At 41.6% G+C, this 17,177-nt stretch overlaps 2 protein-coding genes across 5 annotated transcripts in view; both read right to left on the bottom strand.

The window, feature by feature from the left end:
- Positions 1–17,177, bottom strand: part of LOC136422719 (FERM, ARHGEF and pleckstrin domain-containing protein 1-like) — a 43,294-nt gene that overhangs the window by 21,565 nt on the left and 4,552 nt on the right. For 3 of the 4 annotated variants that reach the window (XM_066410568.1, XM_066410570.1, XM_066410569.1), the window contains exons 3-7: positions 11,284–11,388; positions 10,581–10,623; positions 10,295–10,373; positions 2,904–3,001; positions 1,754–1,877 (exon numbers count right to left, since the gene is read on the bottom strand). In XM_066410568.1, the coding sequence (XP_066266665.1) occupies positions 1,754–1,877; positions 2,904–3,001; positions 10,295–10,373; positions 10,581–10,623; positions 11,284–11,388 (449 nt within the window). Of the gene's footprint in view, positions 1–1,753; positions 1,878–2,831; positions 2,874–2,903; positions 3,002–10,294; positions 10,374–10,580; positions 10,624–11,283; positions 11,389–17,177 lie in introns of those variants that run through there. The other variant, XM_066410571.1, reaches the window with a different exon arrangement.
- Positions 3,482–9,648, bottom strand: LOC136422718 (myosin-10-like). The gene is made up of 2 exons (XM_066410567.1): positions 8,945–9,648; positions 3,482–8,308 (listed from the first exon to the last, which is right to left on the bottom strand). Exons 1-2 carry the CDS (start codon positions 9,042–9,044, stop codon positions 4,149–4,151), a joined length of 4,260 nt encoding a protein of 1,419 aa, XP_066266664.1. The 5' UTR covers positions 9,045–9,648; the 3' UTR covers positions 3,482–4,148.

The following is a 17,177-nucleotide window of genomic DNA, read 5'->3' as shown; positions in this document are numbered from 1 at the left end:
ACACCCCGCCGTGCTCTCACGGCCGGTCGGTCGGGAGTAACGTAAACAAACAGTTAACGGGTCTACCAACACCACAACAATCCGAAAGAAACATTATCAGTGCCTAATCCCTTGGCTTCCCCATCAATCAAACCGAAAAATCTTGCAGAAACCAGCCAAATGGGATAGAAATAACAGAAAGTACTGACGGAAGTTGTAACAGTAGGCTTTTGCCCTCCCCACAGGCACGCCAGCACATGCACTGGGACTAAACAACTGACCTTCAGCAATTCCCTGTCCCAGTGCAAATCAAAAACGTCAATCAGCCAACAGGGTAAAGCATAGAGGCTTTATTGTTCCAGAGATGTAGCCGCGGCGACTGTTGGAGGGCTTCTCTTACTTGCAGTCTTATACATTAGCCCGTACAACTGTTGTACGGGCTAATGTATAAGACTGCAAGTAAGAGAAGCCCTCCAACAGTCGCCGCGGCTACCAGAGATGAAGAGTGTCAGATCGTGGATTTTGTTTCGCTATCAAAACTTCATGCTCGTACTCGTGCTCGTGTTGTTGCATTCCCGGCAGACGACATGACGCGGGCTGTTAGCAGGGGAACACGCTGTCTGAAATATCATTATGTATCTATCTTTCAACATATTTCGACAGAGTTTAAGATTTGAAGTAAATAATCTAAGTATTACAGTATTTCAGTGCTACATTATTACTGTGAAATTTCGTATCTGTAATCATTTTACGTTGGTTTAAAGTATTTACAAGGAGTTTGCCCCCCTACACAAAGAATAGATTCTCCCAATTTACGGCCGCCTTTCCGGCTATCCCTTTGTATTATGCCGAATGTCGGGCTAATTTGGCGTGGATAAACCTTTTGTTTTTGCTCATTGCGTCTTGTCATTTGACCACTGTCGGTTCCTGATCGTTAGCAACATTTGCTGGCCCTTTTTGAGTGGCAAAACTACAGTTGAATTGTGCTTTACTAATATCTGGACTAGAGGAACTCGGTGACTTCCCGCTCGGTCGGCGGTCCACGCCCGATCCAAACTGTGACAGGCTTTGTTAGGATTAGCGGCTCGTTACGGGGGGCAAATGACCCATATCTTTGTTTCGAAATGTTTCGAAACTTGAAACAAATCAATTCATATTTCAAATTTGTTTTGAAAAATGATCTCTTTTGACAGTAACTTTCGAAATGTTTGCAAATTCTTGAAACATTTTCTAAAAGATGGTACTCTCATATTTACATTTTTTCTAAACATTTGTTAATATTTATAACAGTTTATAATTATATGACAAATATTCGAAGATATTATAAATATCACTAAAAAAACCGTGTGGTGACTTGGAATGGACTCTAGCAATAAAAATCATTTCTCTCATTTAATCACACTGTAGGTCAGATATCCAGGAATATCATACATGGAACAAACCCAATCAAACAACTCGACATACATATAGACTTTAACCTTCTCCCTGCTGCCTAACTCTGTAACCAATAGAGAATGGGGTGCCAAACGGCTACTTCAGTGTGCTAAAGGTTAATAGAGTTGGACGTTTTGGTCAGAATTCGCTGTAGTACTCTTTTATCATTGAACTGTTTCAGACAGCATATGTCTCCCGTCTCTCACTGGTAAAATATCTATTTTGTGTAATGTAATTAGACTGCACTTTTGCAACCTCAGGTACAATATGGATGTTCCAATACTATGGGGCATGTCAAATACTAAGGCTAGGCATATCTATTTACGATGGCGGGACTCACGCAAGTTTCTGGTGGAACTCCATTATCTTGTTCTCCATCTGTGGCGTCTGGTTTGGCACGAACTTGAACTCTGTAATGTAGGAACTCTCTGGGTGTTCCTCCGCTGTGAAATCACCAACCTCAGCTGCAGGAAAAGCAAAAAGGTATAAAGGTAAAGAAGTTGTCCTCTTTTGCATGATGTTATTTCAATGGCTGATAGTGTCATGTAGGGGATGTCCCTGTAGCTCAACAGGTAGCAGCCTCACATTTGCACTCCTTGTTACAATTGATTGCTAACTTGGAGAACCTGGTTCAAGTCCCGGGGTCAGGACATGTTGGTTGGGGCTGCACTGTCTTTCAAAAGGGACATAAAATGGGAGTGTTGTGTTCGAGGAGGTGCCACAAGCTCATTAAAGGGAAAGGGCTAACAACACCTCCGTATAAAAGTATACCCTACTTCTGAAACAGCAAGGAAACTGGCTGCCCTATGTGCCAAGAGTCTGAACGAATGGAAGAATAGCGCAATGTGGCTTGCCACTGCTCACATATTTGGCCAGCGCACATCTGGGTGGACCCTTACTCTTAATTAGTCATATTGACAAGTGTTACATGCCTGAGGCAAAGCTGAAACAGTGGACTGAAGGCTTAACCCCTGACAACAACATGCCGAACAAGGAATAAAAAATCCAACCTCTGGGGGCATGGAATTTGACCTATACCACTAGCAGCTAGCAGAAGGGTAACTGATTTGCTAGGCCACACCGTAAAGTCATCTATTATTTTTCCCAGGATTCGTTATACTGTCATTTGATGTAATCTTGTTTATCATGACCAACAAAAATTATGTCAGCTTGACAGACAACATTAGCCTGTCTAATACATGTATGAAACAGATCAGACTTAGGACAAGTAATGCCATGGAAAAGCATTAAACTAGAACAGAAAGGTTCCCCTCTTTGTACGATGTAAGACGCCATGAGTCCAGCTGTATTATCAAAACTAGAACTAGAACAGAAAGGTTCCCCTCTTTGCACGATGTAAGACGCCATGAGTCCAGCTGTATTATCAAAACTAGAACTAGAACGGAATGGTTACACACCTTGTACGATGTAAGACGCCATGAGGGCAGCTGTATTATCAAAACTAGAACTAGAACGGAATGGTTACACACCTTGTACAATGTAAGACGCCATGAGCGCTGCTGTGTTGTCAGAGCTAGGCAGCCGACCAGTGGCGAGGTCTCTCCGTACTTGTAAAGCAAACAGGTACCTGAACAAAAATTGAAACAGATGCAGTTAAAACAAGAGCTCTGTAGAAATTGCTGGATATCTAAGCTTCATCAATGTATTAATTGTAAAGTTGAAAATGATTGAAAAAAATCATACAGTAGATCTAAATATGGGGCACCAAACAAAATCGCAACTTATGTCTTTTCTGTGACCATTAATATGCTGATCCATCCACTTTAAAGTATTATTAAATGCTCTGTAGTTTGCCATGCTCTAATTAGGGGTATTGGACAAAAAATTGAAATTGATGCTAGCCATTCACAATTTAGCTTATCAGAAAGAGCTCACTGAAAGAAACAAGATGGTTTTTGTTTGAAGTGAATCGGATGTTGTATGGCCGAGATACTGGCAATCAAAGTCTTGATTTTGGGCACTTAAGGTTACGGGTTTTTAAAATAAGCTATTTTTATCGTTTTTCATACCGTTATATCTCAAGAACAGAACATCACACAACCAGCAATTCACATTTACAAGTCTTTATTCTGACCATATTAAACCTTGTATAAACATCAGCCTCCTCGCACTGATAGTTCCCGAGTTACGAAATCCTGAACTATGGCAAATATTGACATTTCAGACAGGCATGTCAACCAAGATTGTCAATAAATTTCTAAGTCGGCTCATTAAATATGCGTAATCAACATATTTCAAGTATGCTTTGATCTTTTACAACAAAATTTGCATCCTGGGGGTTTTGACACATGCTGAATCCATATATGCTATCAGAATTGACTTATCTCATCATGAAATATGATATTTTGACATGTGACATGAATTTGGGTGCGATAATTTCTAAGTCGGCTCATTAAATATGCGTAATCAAAATATTTCAAGTATGCTTTGATCTTTTACAACAAAATTTGCATCCTGAGGGTTTTGACACATGCTGAATCCATATATGATATCAGAATTGATGTATCTCATCATGAAATATGAGTTTCATAACATAATGTCATTTTACTGTTGCACATGACCTGCGAAATATCACAACTGCTTAATCTTATGACTTTGGTCTGAGCACATTGCAAGAGATAACTAAATAAATACTCAAATAGTACACCTAACAGTTGTACAATACTGTACTACATCATCATCAAAACATTAACATGTCTCTTTCTTTTTACATTTCAGGTTGATTTTCTCCCTCGTGGTTTTGCAATCCGTGGTTTTGTCGCCCTTGGCTGTCGCCTTGCGAAGTACATGTTGTAGTACCTTGTGTGTGCCCTGTCTATGTCTTCAAACCCCTTTATCTTTGTCAGTATTGTCCTGCAGTTGGAACTGTTTGATTCCTCACAAAGTTCTAGTCTCTCTTCGGCCAGGATGGTGAGGATGAATTTCCTTTCTACAGTGTACACTGAACGACGATTTGGCCAGTAGAACAAGTTGGTATCTTTGTATTCTCCATCTTTCTTCTTTCTTGTTCGAGTCATAAAACTTACAGAAAACTCAGAGTCAGTCTTCCCAAACTTTGTCACTTCCCCCACTTCCCAGTCTTCTTCATACGCCACTACAACGATACTATTCAAAACAATTGGAAGTCTTCCTGAGTCTTCTTTCTCACTCTCCTCACAATCACTTCCCTCTTCCTCACTCTCTTCATCACTGTCACTTTCCTCACTCTCTTCTCCATCACTGTCACCTCGCTGCTCACTGTCTTCAGCTGCTCTGTCACCTCGCTGCTCACTCTCTTCAGCTGCTCTGTCAGCTCGCTGCTCACTCTCTTCAGCTGCTCTGTCAGCTCGCTGCTCACTCTCTTCAGCTGCTCTGTCAGCTCGCTGCTCACTCTCGTCAGCTGTTCTGTCAGCTCGCTGCTCACTCTCTTCAGCTGTTCTGTCACCTCGCTGCTCACTCTCTTCAGCATTAACATTATCGTTACCTTCCACTTCTTGACTCTCCTCAGTACCACTTCCTTTTGTGACCTCAGCTGCTTTCATGTGGAAATGTGCCTTTATTCTTGATACCTGGTCGGCAGCATCTTCTTCATTCATGAATGTTGGTTGGGTAGGCAAGGTCGACTGCACTGCTGTTGTGGAGGCTTCAGTGTCGGGTTTGAATTCTGGAGAGGTGATGATTGTTCTTAAGTTGGCAGTTAGTTGTTGAATGGAATGTTGATCACCACGATAAGACAGAGCAAAGATGCTGCTGTTGGACTTGCGCAGTACCGGGTTTTTGGCCTTGAGGTAGCTGACGTGTAATCTGAGAATTTGTTTTTGCTTGGGTTCTGTTCGTGTTGAAAGGTTTTTCAGGAACGTCTTGTACTCATCTTCACTTTTAACCGGGCCACCAAACTCCTCCAACTGTCTCCTCTGTGCCTCTTGTTGTTGCTCCTTCTTTCTTTCTCTCTGCTCATGTTCTGCAGCTTTTGCTCTCAACTTGTTTTCTCTTTCCTCTTGCTGCTCCTTGCCTCTCTGTTTATAAATCTTCTGCCACTTCCTCCTTTCTTTCCTTACTTGAGACAAAATGCTGTAATACTTCATGGGGTCGTCTTCAGAAAGAGCAGTCAGCCACGCAGCAGTATTGTTAGACTTGAACATCAGCTGCCCTTCTGTAGCCATAAGGCCCATGGTTGGCTTTGTGGCTTGGAGGTGGGACCAATACCCAAAATCATTTTCCCCTCTTCTGTTACTTTTTAAAGTAGTTGCTGTCTCGTCCCTCAGTCTGGGGTCGTCGCTATGTGAAAGCTTTCCACGAAGCTGCTCTGAGAACCTCCTCTCCAATACAATGATAAGGTTTGAGAGGATGACCTCCAGTGATTGTCTTGTCATGAGGTTCATCCTGTCAGAAACCTCCTCAAACAGTGCCGCATGAACCTTGTCTTTCACAGGGCTAGCAATCGGGAAGATAGGTGGAAGATCTTGTTGCAGGAGAGGGGTGGCGTCCTTTGACCACTCTGTGATCAGCCGCAGCAGCGTCTGTAGATGGGTTGACAGGTCCAATATATGGACGTCTTTGCGCTCAACAAGCCTCCAATAGGGTTCTGTTATATGGAAGTCTATAAGTCCAAGGGCTCTGCAGCCTGCTATGAGTGGCTCGCTTTCTACGTCAGCCAGAACTGCTCTGAGAAGCTTGTTACCAGCCTTCACATAGCCACCGTGGAACATATCCTTCAGATCCTGACTGTGGAAGTAGAGCTTCGATGCACAATCAAATAGGATATTGAATCTGTTCGCTCGAAACGGCTTCAACCTCGTCACAGCGGGTGGCGCATTCTCAGGCTCTTCTCCATCTTCGATGCGTTTGTTGAGTGTCAGCTGGAGGTAGTCTTTAAACTCCTGGATACGCCCAGCCTGTTGATTCCCTCCTGGCGCCACAGCATCACAGGCTGTCCTGATCAACCTCTGCGTTGCAGAGTCTTGGTGCTTCCAGGCGTACTCGCCACTGCCATCTTGAAACTCAGCAAGATCTTCTACCCCTAACGGGCCATACTGTTTACGCCATACTTCTTCTAGCTTTGTAAGTGCTTCATCAGAATACGTGGCAAACCCTATTAAAGCGTGTAAATTGCAGTACAGATGATTCATTTCTTTGAACTGCTGCTGTTCTTCTTCATTCAAGTCATCCCAGCCATTCACCACTTCTGGAAGAATTTCAGCCCTGTAGGCCTCCAGCATACGATTGAATTTCTTCTGGCTTGCTGCCCCGTCTGCCATCGTGTTCTTCATCTTGGCTACCAACTGTTTGGCTTTGTTGGCTGAATTGTCAGCAGTGCTTGTCAAGTCTGCCATCTTTTGCATGACAAACTTAAACGTATCTAGCTGCTCAGCAGACTCCCCACTCATCACTTCCTGGAGACCAAGGGTTGGTGTTGTTCCTTGGCCAGTGTTGGCCTGGAAAGCTGTAACCTTGCGGCCGTCCCTGGAAGTTGCATCGCCATGGAGTGTGCTAAAGTTTGACCCTGCTACCAGTTCACATCCATGTATGGTGGAAAGCAAATTTGCCTCGTGCCTCATCAATTGACTGAATGTCTCTCCAGGAAGGTCATCACGGTCAAGAGTGAACTTGCCAAGTTTTGTTAACACACAATAAACAATGTCAGACATCTGCTTGGTATTAACTTCATATTTGAGTAACTCCATGTAAGTTACGCGAACGTCCGCAGTATATGAACTGGTTTTGTTCGGCCCATCCCGGAGGTTGATCGGGCGTTCTTTCTCCGCAACTTCCGATTGCAAGTCTTCTACTTCTGCCTGGAGATGGGCGATTTCTTTTTCTCTGCTCTTGTCTAGGCTTCCTACACTTTTCAGTTTAGCCTCAAGACTCGTCTTCTTGCTTCTGCACTTGTAAAGACTTACTCTCAGGCTTTCACGCCTATTCTCTGACAACTCCAGTTTCTTTTTCAGCTGTGCATTTGTCTTCAACAGGTTAGAATTTTCCTCCATCATTCTACGTCTTTCTTCCTGCCATTTCATCTTGGCCTTGTTTCTCCGTCTTAGTTTCTCACCCGTGTTCTTTGCACTTCGTTTTACCTCCTTCTCCTTGATTTTTGTCTCCCTTTGCTGCAACACCTTTTTCTTCTTTGCCAACTTTTTCTCATCCTGCTCTGATTTTCTCTTTACTGCTTCAAATCCCATTTCCAGGTTGGCAATCTCTTTCTGCTGCTCTTTCACCTGTTGTTTGAGCTGTCTAGCTGTCTGCTTTGCTGCTTGCATTTTTGATGATGACGTGGAAGGAACTTCTCTGTGATCAATCTGCTGGACTGCTCTTGTCTGGGAGCCAGGTGGTGTGTACACTTTGTCACACAACCGTCTCAGGGTTTCTTGACACCTGTGTCTTCGTGCCTTCACAACTTGTTCTTGCAGTCTTATCAAAGACAACCGCAGGCTTTCTGTACTCGTGTCTGCAATGGCTCTCTGTCCTAGTAGCCTCCCTAACCAGTCCTTTACAACTTTGTATGTTTGTCCACATCTCTCCCTATACATTTCAATTTCCACCACCATCATTTCCTTCAGTTCTCCAGGGGGACCGTCCCAGCCATTTTGTAGTACATGCGGTGTTATCCCAGCTTTCTCACACTCCTCACCAATCTTGTTGGTATCTTCCTTTTTCTTTACTTTGTACACAGAACTGACTTGTGATTTGAGAAGACTGTCCAGTCCTACTCCCAGTGGACACTTATCTACTTTCCTCCAGATCGCCTGCAGCAGATTTGTACACTTTGTCGGCAGTACTACAGTGTTGTCGATGGCGTGCACCAGTCCTGGAAGATGTTCATTAACGCTGAGGCTCTTTTCACGCAACCCGGACTCAAGTAGCAGGATCGTAGAGCAGTCAACTGCATCACAGTTTGCTATAAAATAAAATTTAAAAAAATTAAACTAGAGTCACATGCTTGGTCATAAATTTTGTGCAAAAGAAATAATATATATATATAGAGAGAATATGTACCAGTACATATTAGTATTATTAGTATTACATAGTTTCTATTTTATATTTAATTTATGTATATTGTAAATTTTAAGTTTCAGTATTGTACATGAACAAAATAAAGTTGTTATAGATTAGCCTATTTATTACAAAATCCAGATATATCATGTTTAGTGCGGTTGCAACTAGTGAAGAAGAAAAATCTTCACTTCAGCACATCGCCCCCCTCCCACCCCCAAACAAAAATGGCTTGCCGATGCCACAGACTCAAAGCAGAATCCGATGTCAAACAAGCCTCAAAATGCGTAACCAACAACGAAAACTGGTTAAAGGACCAAGAAAATAAACAGTCCTATCAAGTGCGAAAGAATTATGGATGAAAAGTCACGATATCATCTAGTAAACAAGTATATCCTGTTCAGTCTTGCCAGCGCTTGACAATATTTTTTTTTGAAACCACGTGCTTTGTGTTCACGAAGAATGTATTGGAGCAATTCTGGACAAATATCCCACGCAAACATCTTTAAAATTAGTAAAAGGCTAAGAAAAAATAGTGTACCTGGTTTTTGGCCGGTCGTGATGAAATTTTGGACGTCGGATGGCACCAAATTTGACACGAAACGGCATCGCTCCAGCACGGAGGTCGGCTCGTCCGCCATGTTGCTCCGCGGATGTTCACACTCGGCGCAGGGAAAATCGTCTCAAGTCTAGCACCTTATTGGCGCGTAGCCTATTCGCTCACATATGCGAATCTGGCATCAAATTAACGGCAATATTGTGAATTTTCGTTTGATATAAGTTTTTAAAAAATTTTGCTCGGGAAGTTTTCGAGATATCACGATTTTAAGTTTTCAAATGTGAATATTTTTCGATTACGGCGTCGTACATGGAAAAAAAATACATCGTCTTGAAGCTCACAATGTTGGCTACAAATCAGTGGCTAGTTTTTTCTAGATTTTGCACACGCTACGCCCAGACGGGCTCAGATCGGTCACCGACCTGCGCGAGATTTCGGCACGGCTGGGGAGGGCGCGGGCCGCCGCCGCCAAATCCCGCGTAACCCCGCCGGCAATTTCTCGCTTACGATCGAAGGTATTTCAATAAAACTTGAACAGATTATGAGATAAAGACTTCCTCCAACTACTGGTATAAAATTTTAAGCATTTTTACGTTGTTATGTACCCGGTTGAACGAGTTGAATTTGCCCTATTTTCACTGTTTTCCGGCTGTGTAACCGGTTTTACCGGGCGTCCAATACCCCTACTCTAATCGATCATGTGTGGGACAATCGATAAACATATGCAGACAGTATTCAGGTCAACTATCTTGGGACTCAGTCAAAACTGTATAGAACTTGACCCTGGTCCTGAGCTTTGACCCAATTGTTCTTCTATTGTTGTTTTATGTCAATCAGCAGACAGTGACTTCAATAGAGGCTCATCAGGCCTGACATTCCCCTGAGTGGGGTTATTGACCCATGCCTGTCTTGGGACATGTGCATTTACATGCAGAGCCCTACATGCTGAATGACCAATATTACAGTAATGACTTTATCGCCCAGTGTGTGAACTATCATTTTGGCTTTTCTGTTTATCTGTGTGTGTGCATGTTCATGTTTCCCAATATACACAATGCATATATCCAAAGTGTCGCTATTTTTGTCTGTGGTAGTCAACTACTCTCTTTGCAGCCAAGGGCTGAATTGTAAGGAGCTTACAATTGGTGGGGCCAAATTGCAAGGGCCTAGAGCAGGACTAGAAGGACCACAAAACGGCATGGGCAGGGGAGTGAAGTCTGCTATCTCTGATTGCCTTGTCTTAGCTTGAAGGATGCTACATGCAAAACTGCACAGAGTACTTTTGACCTTGTGAACCATGCATGACCCCCTAACCCAACAGACCCAACTTACCTGGTGAACTCATCATGCAACTGTCCAGGGTCCGGGCTGAAGAACTTGACACAGAAGCGGAACATGACTTTCTTGGGATCTGAGAAAGATAACAAGACACTCAAATCAAACAAGTATCTAAGAAATAATAAATTCTGAATATGTGATGACATCATCAATTTCACGAGTGCATTGCTTGTTTCGTACCATTGTAATACTATGTAACATTGCATTTTCTGACACTAGTAATAGTACTGGAATGCCAACTGTAAGTTTGGCATGAAGAACAAAAAAGATCACAACTGACCTTTCACTTGCTTCAGGATCATTTTCATGGGATCCAACCAAGTCTGGGGAACAAAAACAACTTGTCAATCCAAATGTTTCCTCCCTCTTATCTTTTTTTCTGAAATTACAACCTTTAAAAGGTCCATAAAACATAAGCAAGTAGTATATGCTGAGACCAGACCAGATATCTATTATAATTCTAATATCCTTCTAAAGGTAGGCTGAATGTATTTTCCTGAAATTGTCATGAATAACCATTGTTTCTATTGTAACTTATAGACAGCTGTTTAATACACTGAATTACTGTACATATTCAGCTTACCAATTAATAACTATCAATCTGTCATTTTGCACTTGACTGATCAACAATGACTGCCTATGAAAAAATCTGAAAACCACCAGGTAATGCTGCATAATACATGTATGAGCATTACGCCTTTTCTCACAGCTATATGTTTAATCTAAGTTATGCAGCTAATATCTGTATACGCCATATAATCAAATAAAAAATCATTCTACTTAAAATCCTTAAAAATCAAATATCTATTCAAAACTACAAAATGTATCTGTTTAACCAATAAGAAAATGCCTGTAGTATGCAGATGTATGCAACGTGTCCACCATTTTGAGAGTCAAATTTCTGCATTCACACATTTTGACTGAGATTTTGAGAGAGGCCACCCCACGGGATGTGTAGTGTATTGTTTGGTGTGTCGACGTACAGTGTTTCCATCAGGGTCATTGTATTCCAGCCCAAAGTAGTCAGACTCTCCCAACTGCAGATGGTCCTTCACCGCATTGAAGAGCTCCTGGCCACACGCCTTCGTCTGAAAAACACAGTGCTCAAATCAGCTTTTTGCAGCAGTACCATGCATTTTAACAGTGCTAGTAACTTCATTTTGTACACATGTACATACAATCAAATCTCTACATAAGGACCACTTTTTGGTGTTCCCGAAGAATCCTGTCTATAGACTATAGTAACGAAATGGCCACATACTACATAGACTAAATTCTATTTGTCCCCTGAGTGGTATTTTAGGGGCAGTATTGGCTGTATATATATCAGAAATCTAGTCTTGTTTTTCTCTAAAGCAAGTCTTTCCACTATGATGAATTTTAATGGTCATAATAGGGAGTAAATGGCATATCATAAATCCGAATATGCTCTGAGGCAAGCTTTCCAAACACTTGAAGCATAAACTTTAACAGGTAAGTGCAGCATGTATCAGAAATCAATTCCTTTTCGGCCCAGAGGCAAGTTTTTCCGCACACCGCAGCCATGAATTTTAACAGGGCTTGTAACTACACAGCATTACTCAATATTAGAATTCTATTCTAGTTTTGATCTCAGGCAAGCTTTCCGAACACTAGAGCTTTAAATCTTTTCAATGCTGATACATGTATCTGAAATCACAAGCAAAACCAAAATCTATTCCTATTTGCCTTTGAGGGAAGATTTTTCAAATGTTAGGTTGACTTACATAGCATTTTAAAAATCTATTCCTGTATTGCTGCAAGGCAGCTTTTCCTAAAGTTAAGAGCCCTCTATCTGTAACTGCAGGAGCATTCAAAGGCTAGCTTGAGCCACCTACATAGCATATCAAAGTGCCTGTTCGGCTTCTAGGCAGGCTTACCTTAATGGCAGAGCCATAAATTTGTAACTAAATAGCCCATCAAAATCTATTCCTGTTTGACTCGTGAGGCAAAAATTTTCCAACTACCAGAGCAACTTACATATTACATATTACTGTTTTGCTTCAACTTTCAGTCATTGAACTACAGAGCAAATCAAAATATACTTTCTTCCAAAGCAAGTTTTTGCAACATTGCATATAAAAATGTCAAACTTTCAAAGCCAGTTCCTATCATTGTGCCTATCATACATACTGATACATACATTAACCATAGCAAAGGTGACAAGAAGACTCTAATGTTAGATGAGAGCCACAACTTGAGCACATTAAAAAAAACACCACACTTATCAAAAAGAAGGGTTCCATCCCCGTCGATGTGAGTGAATCATATAAATCTGTTCCGGATATGTAGCTTGTACTCTTCAGTGCAAACCAGGTACATTTTATATTACGTCAAGAGGACGTTTAATGATTCAACAAAACGAACAAACAAGACACACACAGGTGAAGTACAACTACACATCTTCTGAAACATGGATCGTGCAGCACGAAAGCCTAGAAAGTTTCTTTAATGGCCTTTCATTATCAATGTAGTAAGAGAAGTCCATAACAAGATAACATCAACTGATGAAGGCTCTATCAAAGTCCTATGTGGGTCCCTTCTAGCCTCTGTTGCAGACCCCACCAGACATTTTTCTCAAACTACGTACATTTTTCTGATAGCTCGCGGAGATTTGATTGCTATCCAGGTGGGGCTGAGAAATCTCGCACAGCAATCTGATCTTTGCAACCAATCAGAACCTGGCAAGTATCAGAAAACTGGGCGTAGATGGAAAATAAATGTCTGCTGAGGTCTGTAACGGAGGCTAGGTCCCTACAGGAAGGGAGCACCAGTGGCAGACATCGGGTAATTGCCCATGAACCAGCACAATTTTCTGTCTGACTGAACACAAATTGCTGCTATCTTCTACTGATGGAGTCATGACCAAGCAGGGCTGGAAATACGTGCAGCTGCGCAGTTCTACATTTGTGGCATCTATCTAAGCCATAGTGCGAGCGCAGGGCTCGAAACACGCATCTGCAACCTGAAATTTGCATAAAAATCTTGAAAAGGGCAGAAAAAATATGTGAAATTTGTAACTTTTCTCAGTATCAACAGTCACATTTTGCAGGCAATGGAAAAAAGGATTTCAAGCCCTGAAGAGAGAATTCATAGACACTTCCTGTCTCAGTATGCCTACTGAATACAAATTCTGGCTCTTTCTATATCTACCCCACAAAATGTCTGATATTCCAAACTCCAAATTACAGCCCTTGATATTTCATGACATTTGCCTATACTAAACGGCCATACAAATGTCATATCAGCAGCACGGAATATCAATAAAAGTTATTAATTCTAAAATGGGCAAGTTGCCAGGGATCCATTAGTGCTTTTGAAAATGTATCTGCTCTCTTCATACACCAACGACACACCTCTTAGATCTCCAGAAGTGCAAATTCATGTTTAATATGTACCACACCAGATGTGCTGCCTGAATAAGAAAGTGCCATGGCTTGTTATATATGACTGCGGTTATGTGGCTGGTCGATACAATGTAGAAATTTGAAGAGGTAGGGTGAATCCAATATATTGCACTCGGAACTACTGGAGCAGGCCTGGTGGACTCGTGCATGAGCCACATCAATTCAATTGCTGGATCTCGGATAATGCTTAACTGGAAAAACGAATATGAAACCAGTCTGATTGGAAAGCCTGTACCTTGGTACACACAGTTTGAGTGCAATTGGGACACGGAATATTGGGACGGGTGCCCAGAAGGAGAACTTTGCACCTAATTTTTTACACCAGTGCACCTAGATATTTGTGTAGGGTTATGCATGTAAAGGTACTATTGTACAATAGTATACAGCATATCCTTGACATCCAAATGTCAGAAAAAATCATAAAACCCTTGTTGACGTTAGCTTAAGAATTCCAGCTTTTCCATGTTCAAGTTCTGAAGACAGGCAGTAAAGTTAACAATTAGGTTTTGCAGACATTCTAATTTATTTTTTGTTGCAGAACCAAATTTTTCTGCAGTGCATCTAAATTTTTAAGTTAGGTACACCAGTGCACCAATCTCCAAAAATTAATTTCAAGCCCTGGCAATATACATGTACATGTAATAGCAATTCAGATCCAAGTTTTGCTACCAGGGGTCTGTTTTCATGACGTTGTCCTCTTTATTTTCACTTCAAGATGTGCAAGAATGAAATAAATTGATGTTGCCTTAGACAGGGCCATCATAATATGTTTCTTGGGACAGAGATTGGACGTTTTCTGGGACGGAGCATTTTGCATGTAGCAAAGATCTATTTTTTACCTTCCCAGTCAGAAAACAATCAATACTGGGTTAAACCCAGTCTATAAACTATCTGTCCCAGGAAAGAAGATGCACTAAAGCGTGTCACAAGTCTAATGCAGACCACTTTAAACTACCTTCAGTCATTTCACAGAAAAAGGCTATTAAAAGGCACAATAGGGAAAGTAATACCGTCACTGGAACAGACCTAGGTGAAAAACTGCTAACATATACCAAAGATCAGCAATACTGTACATAGTATTCGTCTGAAGTACAAACACTAGTATAGACACAGCAAATCTCAGAACAGTGTTATGATTCCAAAAATGTGCGACTGCAATCTTTAAGATTTCATGCAGTAAAAACTGCCCAGGAAGACCACTCAGGGGACCAATAAAATCTGGCAGGTGGACAGGTGGTCACTATAGACAGATTCTCAATGCTTGCGTCAATGGGGAAGTTATCTAAGGGATCATCAAAAAGTGGTGATATTGGCCGGGTGGTCCTTATGTATAAGTTGTAGTACAAGTTTGACTGTAGAATAAGGCATGAGTGGAATAGTACAAGGATGACTTTCATGAAAATCAACAGAATCCCTTAATGACATTGACAATGATGCCCAAACAAAATCTATTCATTGTAACATATGTCTCTTTAGGTAAGGTAAGTGTAATTTTCCCACAAAGCTTTTGTACTACTTGAAAACTTGTTTCTAAACTTAACCAAAGCAAGACAAAAGGTCCAAAGACTGATACAGGAGCAAACCCTGTAGCCAAACTAGAACTATAAGGCTCTCTTTACATTATACTTTTGCCGTCAGCGCCACTGGCGTCAGCGCCACTGGCGACAGCGGGAACCCCGTGTAAAGACAATTCCCGTCGACGTAGTCCCGCTGTCAACAAATTTTCTCCCGTCAGCTTCGAAGCCGTCGCCCGTCAGCACAGCGGGAGTCCCCGTCAACTTCAAACTCCGTCTAAAGAGAATACGTCGGGCTCGCGTCAGCGGGAGTCAGGGTTTCGGCGATTAGCATAAAGCACGCGTTGATTAGCATACTGTAAGTCTACTTAGATCCCCGGTATATATATAGAGAGAGAGATTCGCGGGATCCGCGGCGACTTTTGTGCCGTGCATTCATTTCCCCGCGGATATATTTATCGTACTTGTACCCCCCTCCCCACATTTACGAGTGATGAGCATGGAATATCTACACATAAACAAGGCTTTGCATTGTAGTTTAATACGGGCGGGGAGACGCCGTCTACCGTTGTACAATCATACAATTTTGTTTCTTGCTTTTGTTATGCTTACGCCCGATACTTTCTACAAGATGGCGAAATGCAAGCACCGCAGGTGTCTGTCAGATTTCCGGGCGGTGTGTCTAGAGACGTCGCGACAGCGGCCTCCCGACAGCGGGAAATTTCGCCGCTGACGCGAAAAACGTAATGTAAACTGCGCCTTATCTTACCCCCTTGAGACTATGTCATGAATAACTGATTAGGAATGTCCATTATGATTTAAATCTGCACAGATGCCTTCAGTGATTATTTGCCTGGCAGAAATTGGGTGCAACGTTTTCCAATTTTCTAACCTGAAGATAAATTTCTACTAATGAGGATATAAATCTCACACAAACAGTAATGGACATCTCGAAAGCGAAGGTTCAAGACATTTGCTCAACAGTCGGTACTTTTCTCCGACATGCTCATTTTCTAGTTTCAATCTTGATCATAGTTAATAACTTTCATGCTCTAAGTATCGAATGAGTCTATTTGAGTCAACAAATAGAAATTGACAACCTAATTTCAGCTAAGCAGTCCCAAAGCCGACAGTCTAAAATCAAAGCATACTAATGATACATAACAAATATGTAGTGACTACTACCATAGATTTCCCATTCTGTTATACTCGACAGTTATAGAAGCCGCAACATTAAAATCAGGGTATATCGATGTACCATATGGTACTCGATACACACGCATCTACAGAACACCTGCTTTCTCCTTAGGGATTTGTTCCTGATGTAAATTCACAATCAGCCTTTACTTCAACTTTTAATCAAAGGATAAATCCGATAATACGAAATAGTCTGCTCATTGATCTGCTAAGAAAAGGTAAAGGTAGTCCCAAAGCTTTTTTGAGGCTGTAGGGGCTGAGCCGTAGGAAGGCAGAGCCTATCCCTCTCCTTCCACTGCCTTTTACCTCCCCAACCAAAGTCAGGTACCCATTTTTACACCTGGGCAGAGTATGGAAAGTCATGTAAAGTGCCTTTCTCAGGGCCATAACATCTAGCCAGAAATGCCAGGAATTGAAACTGTGAACTCAGCCATTTGACGCCACGATTGCTCAAACTTAACTTGTAAAATTGATAAAGCATTCATCTTTATGCCAGAATATTTACCTTTATCTAATAGTACTAGGGCTTGAAATACCAACCAGCAACAATATTTCTAGGTAAAAATACATATTACTTACAATTTTCCAAGGTAACAAATGTCATGTTTAGTAACTATGAATCCACTCCAACTACCTAGACAACAAAATTAGACCTTTACCATACACCAAACATCATTACAATCCATCTGTGGCTTCTTGAGTTATTCTGTTCAACCACAAATCTACAAAAGCATGCTACCA

Source organism: Branchiostoma lanceolatum, chromosome 17 (genome assembly GCF_035083965.1).
Source record: "Branchiostoma lanceolatum isolate klBraLanc5 chromosome 17, klBraLanc5.hap2, whole genome shotgun sequence".
NCBI classification, from domain to species: Eukaryota; Metazoa; Chordata; class Leptocardii; order Amphioxiformes; family Branchiostomatidae; genus Branchiostoma; species Branchiostoma lanceolatum.
This window is presented reverse-complemented; position numbering and strand designations above follow the sequence as displayed.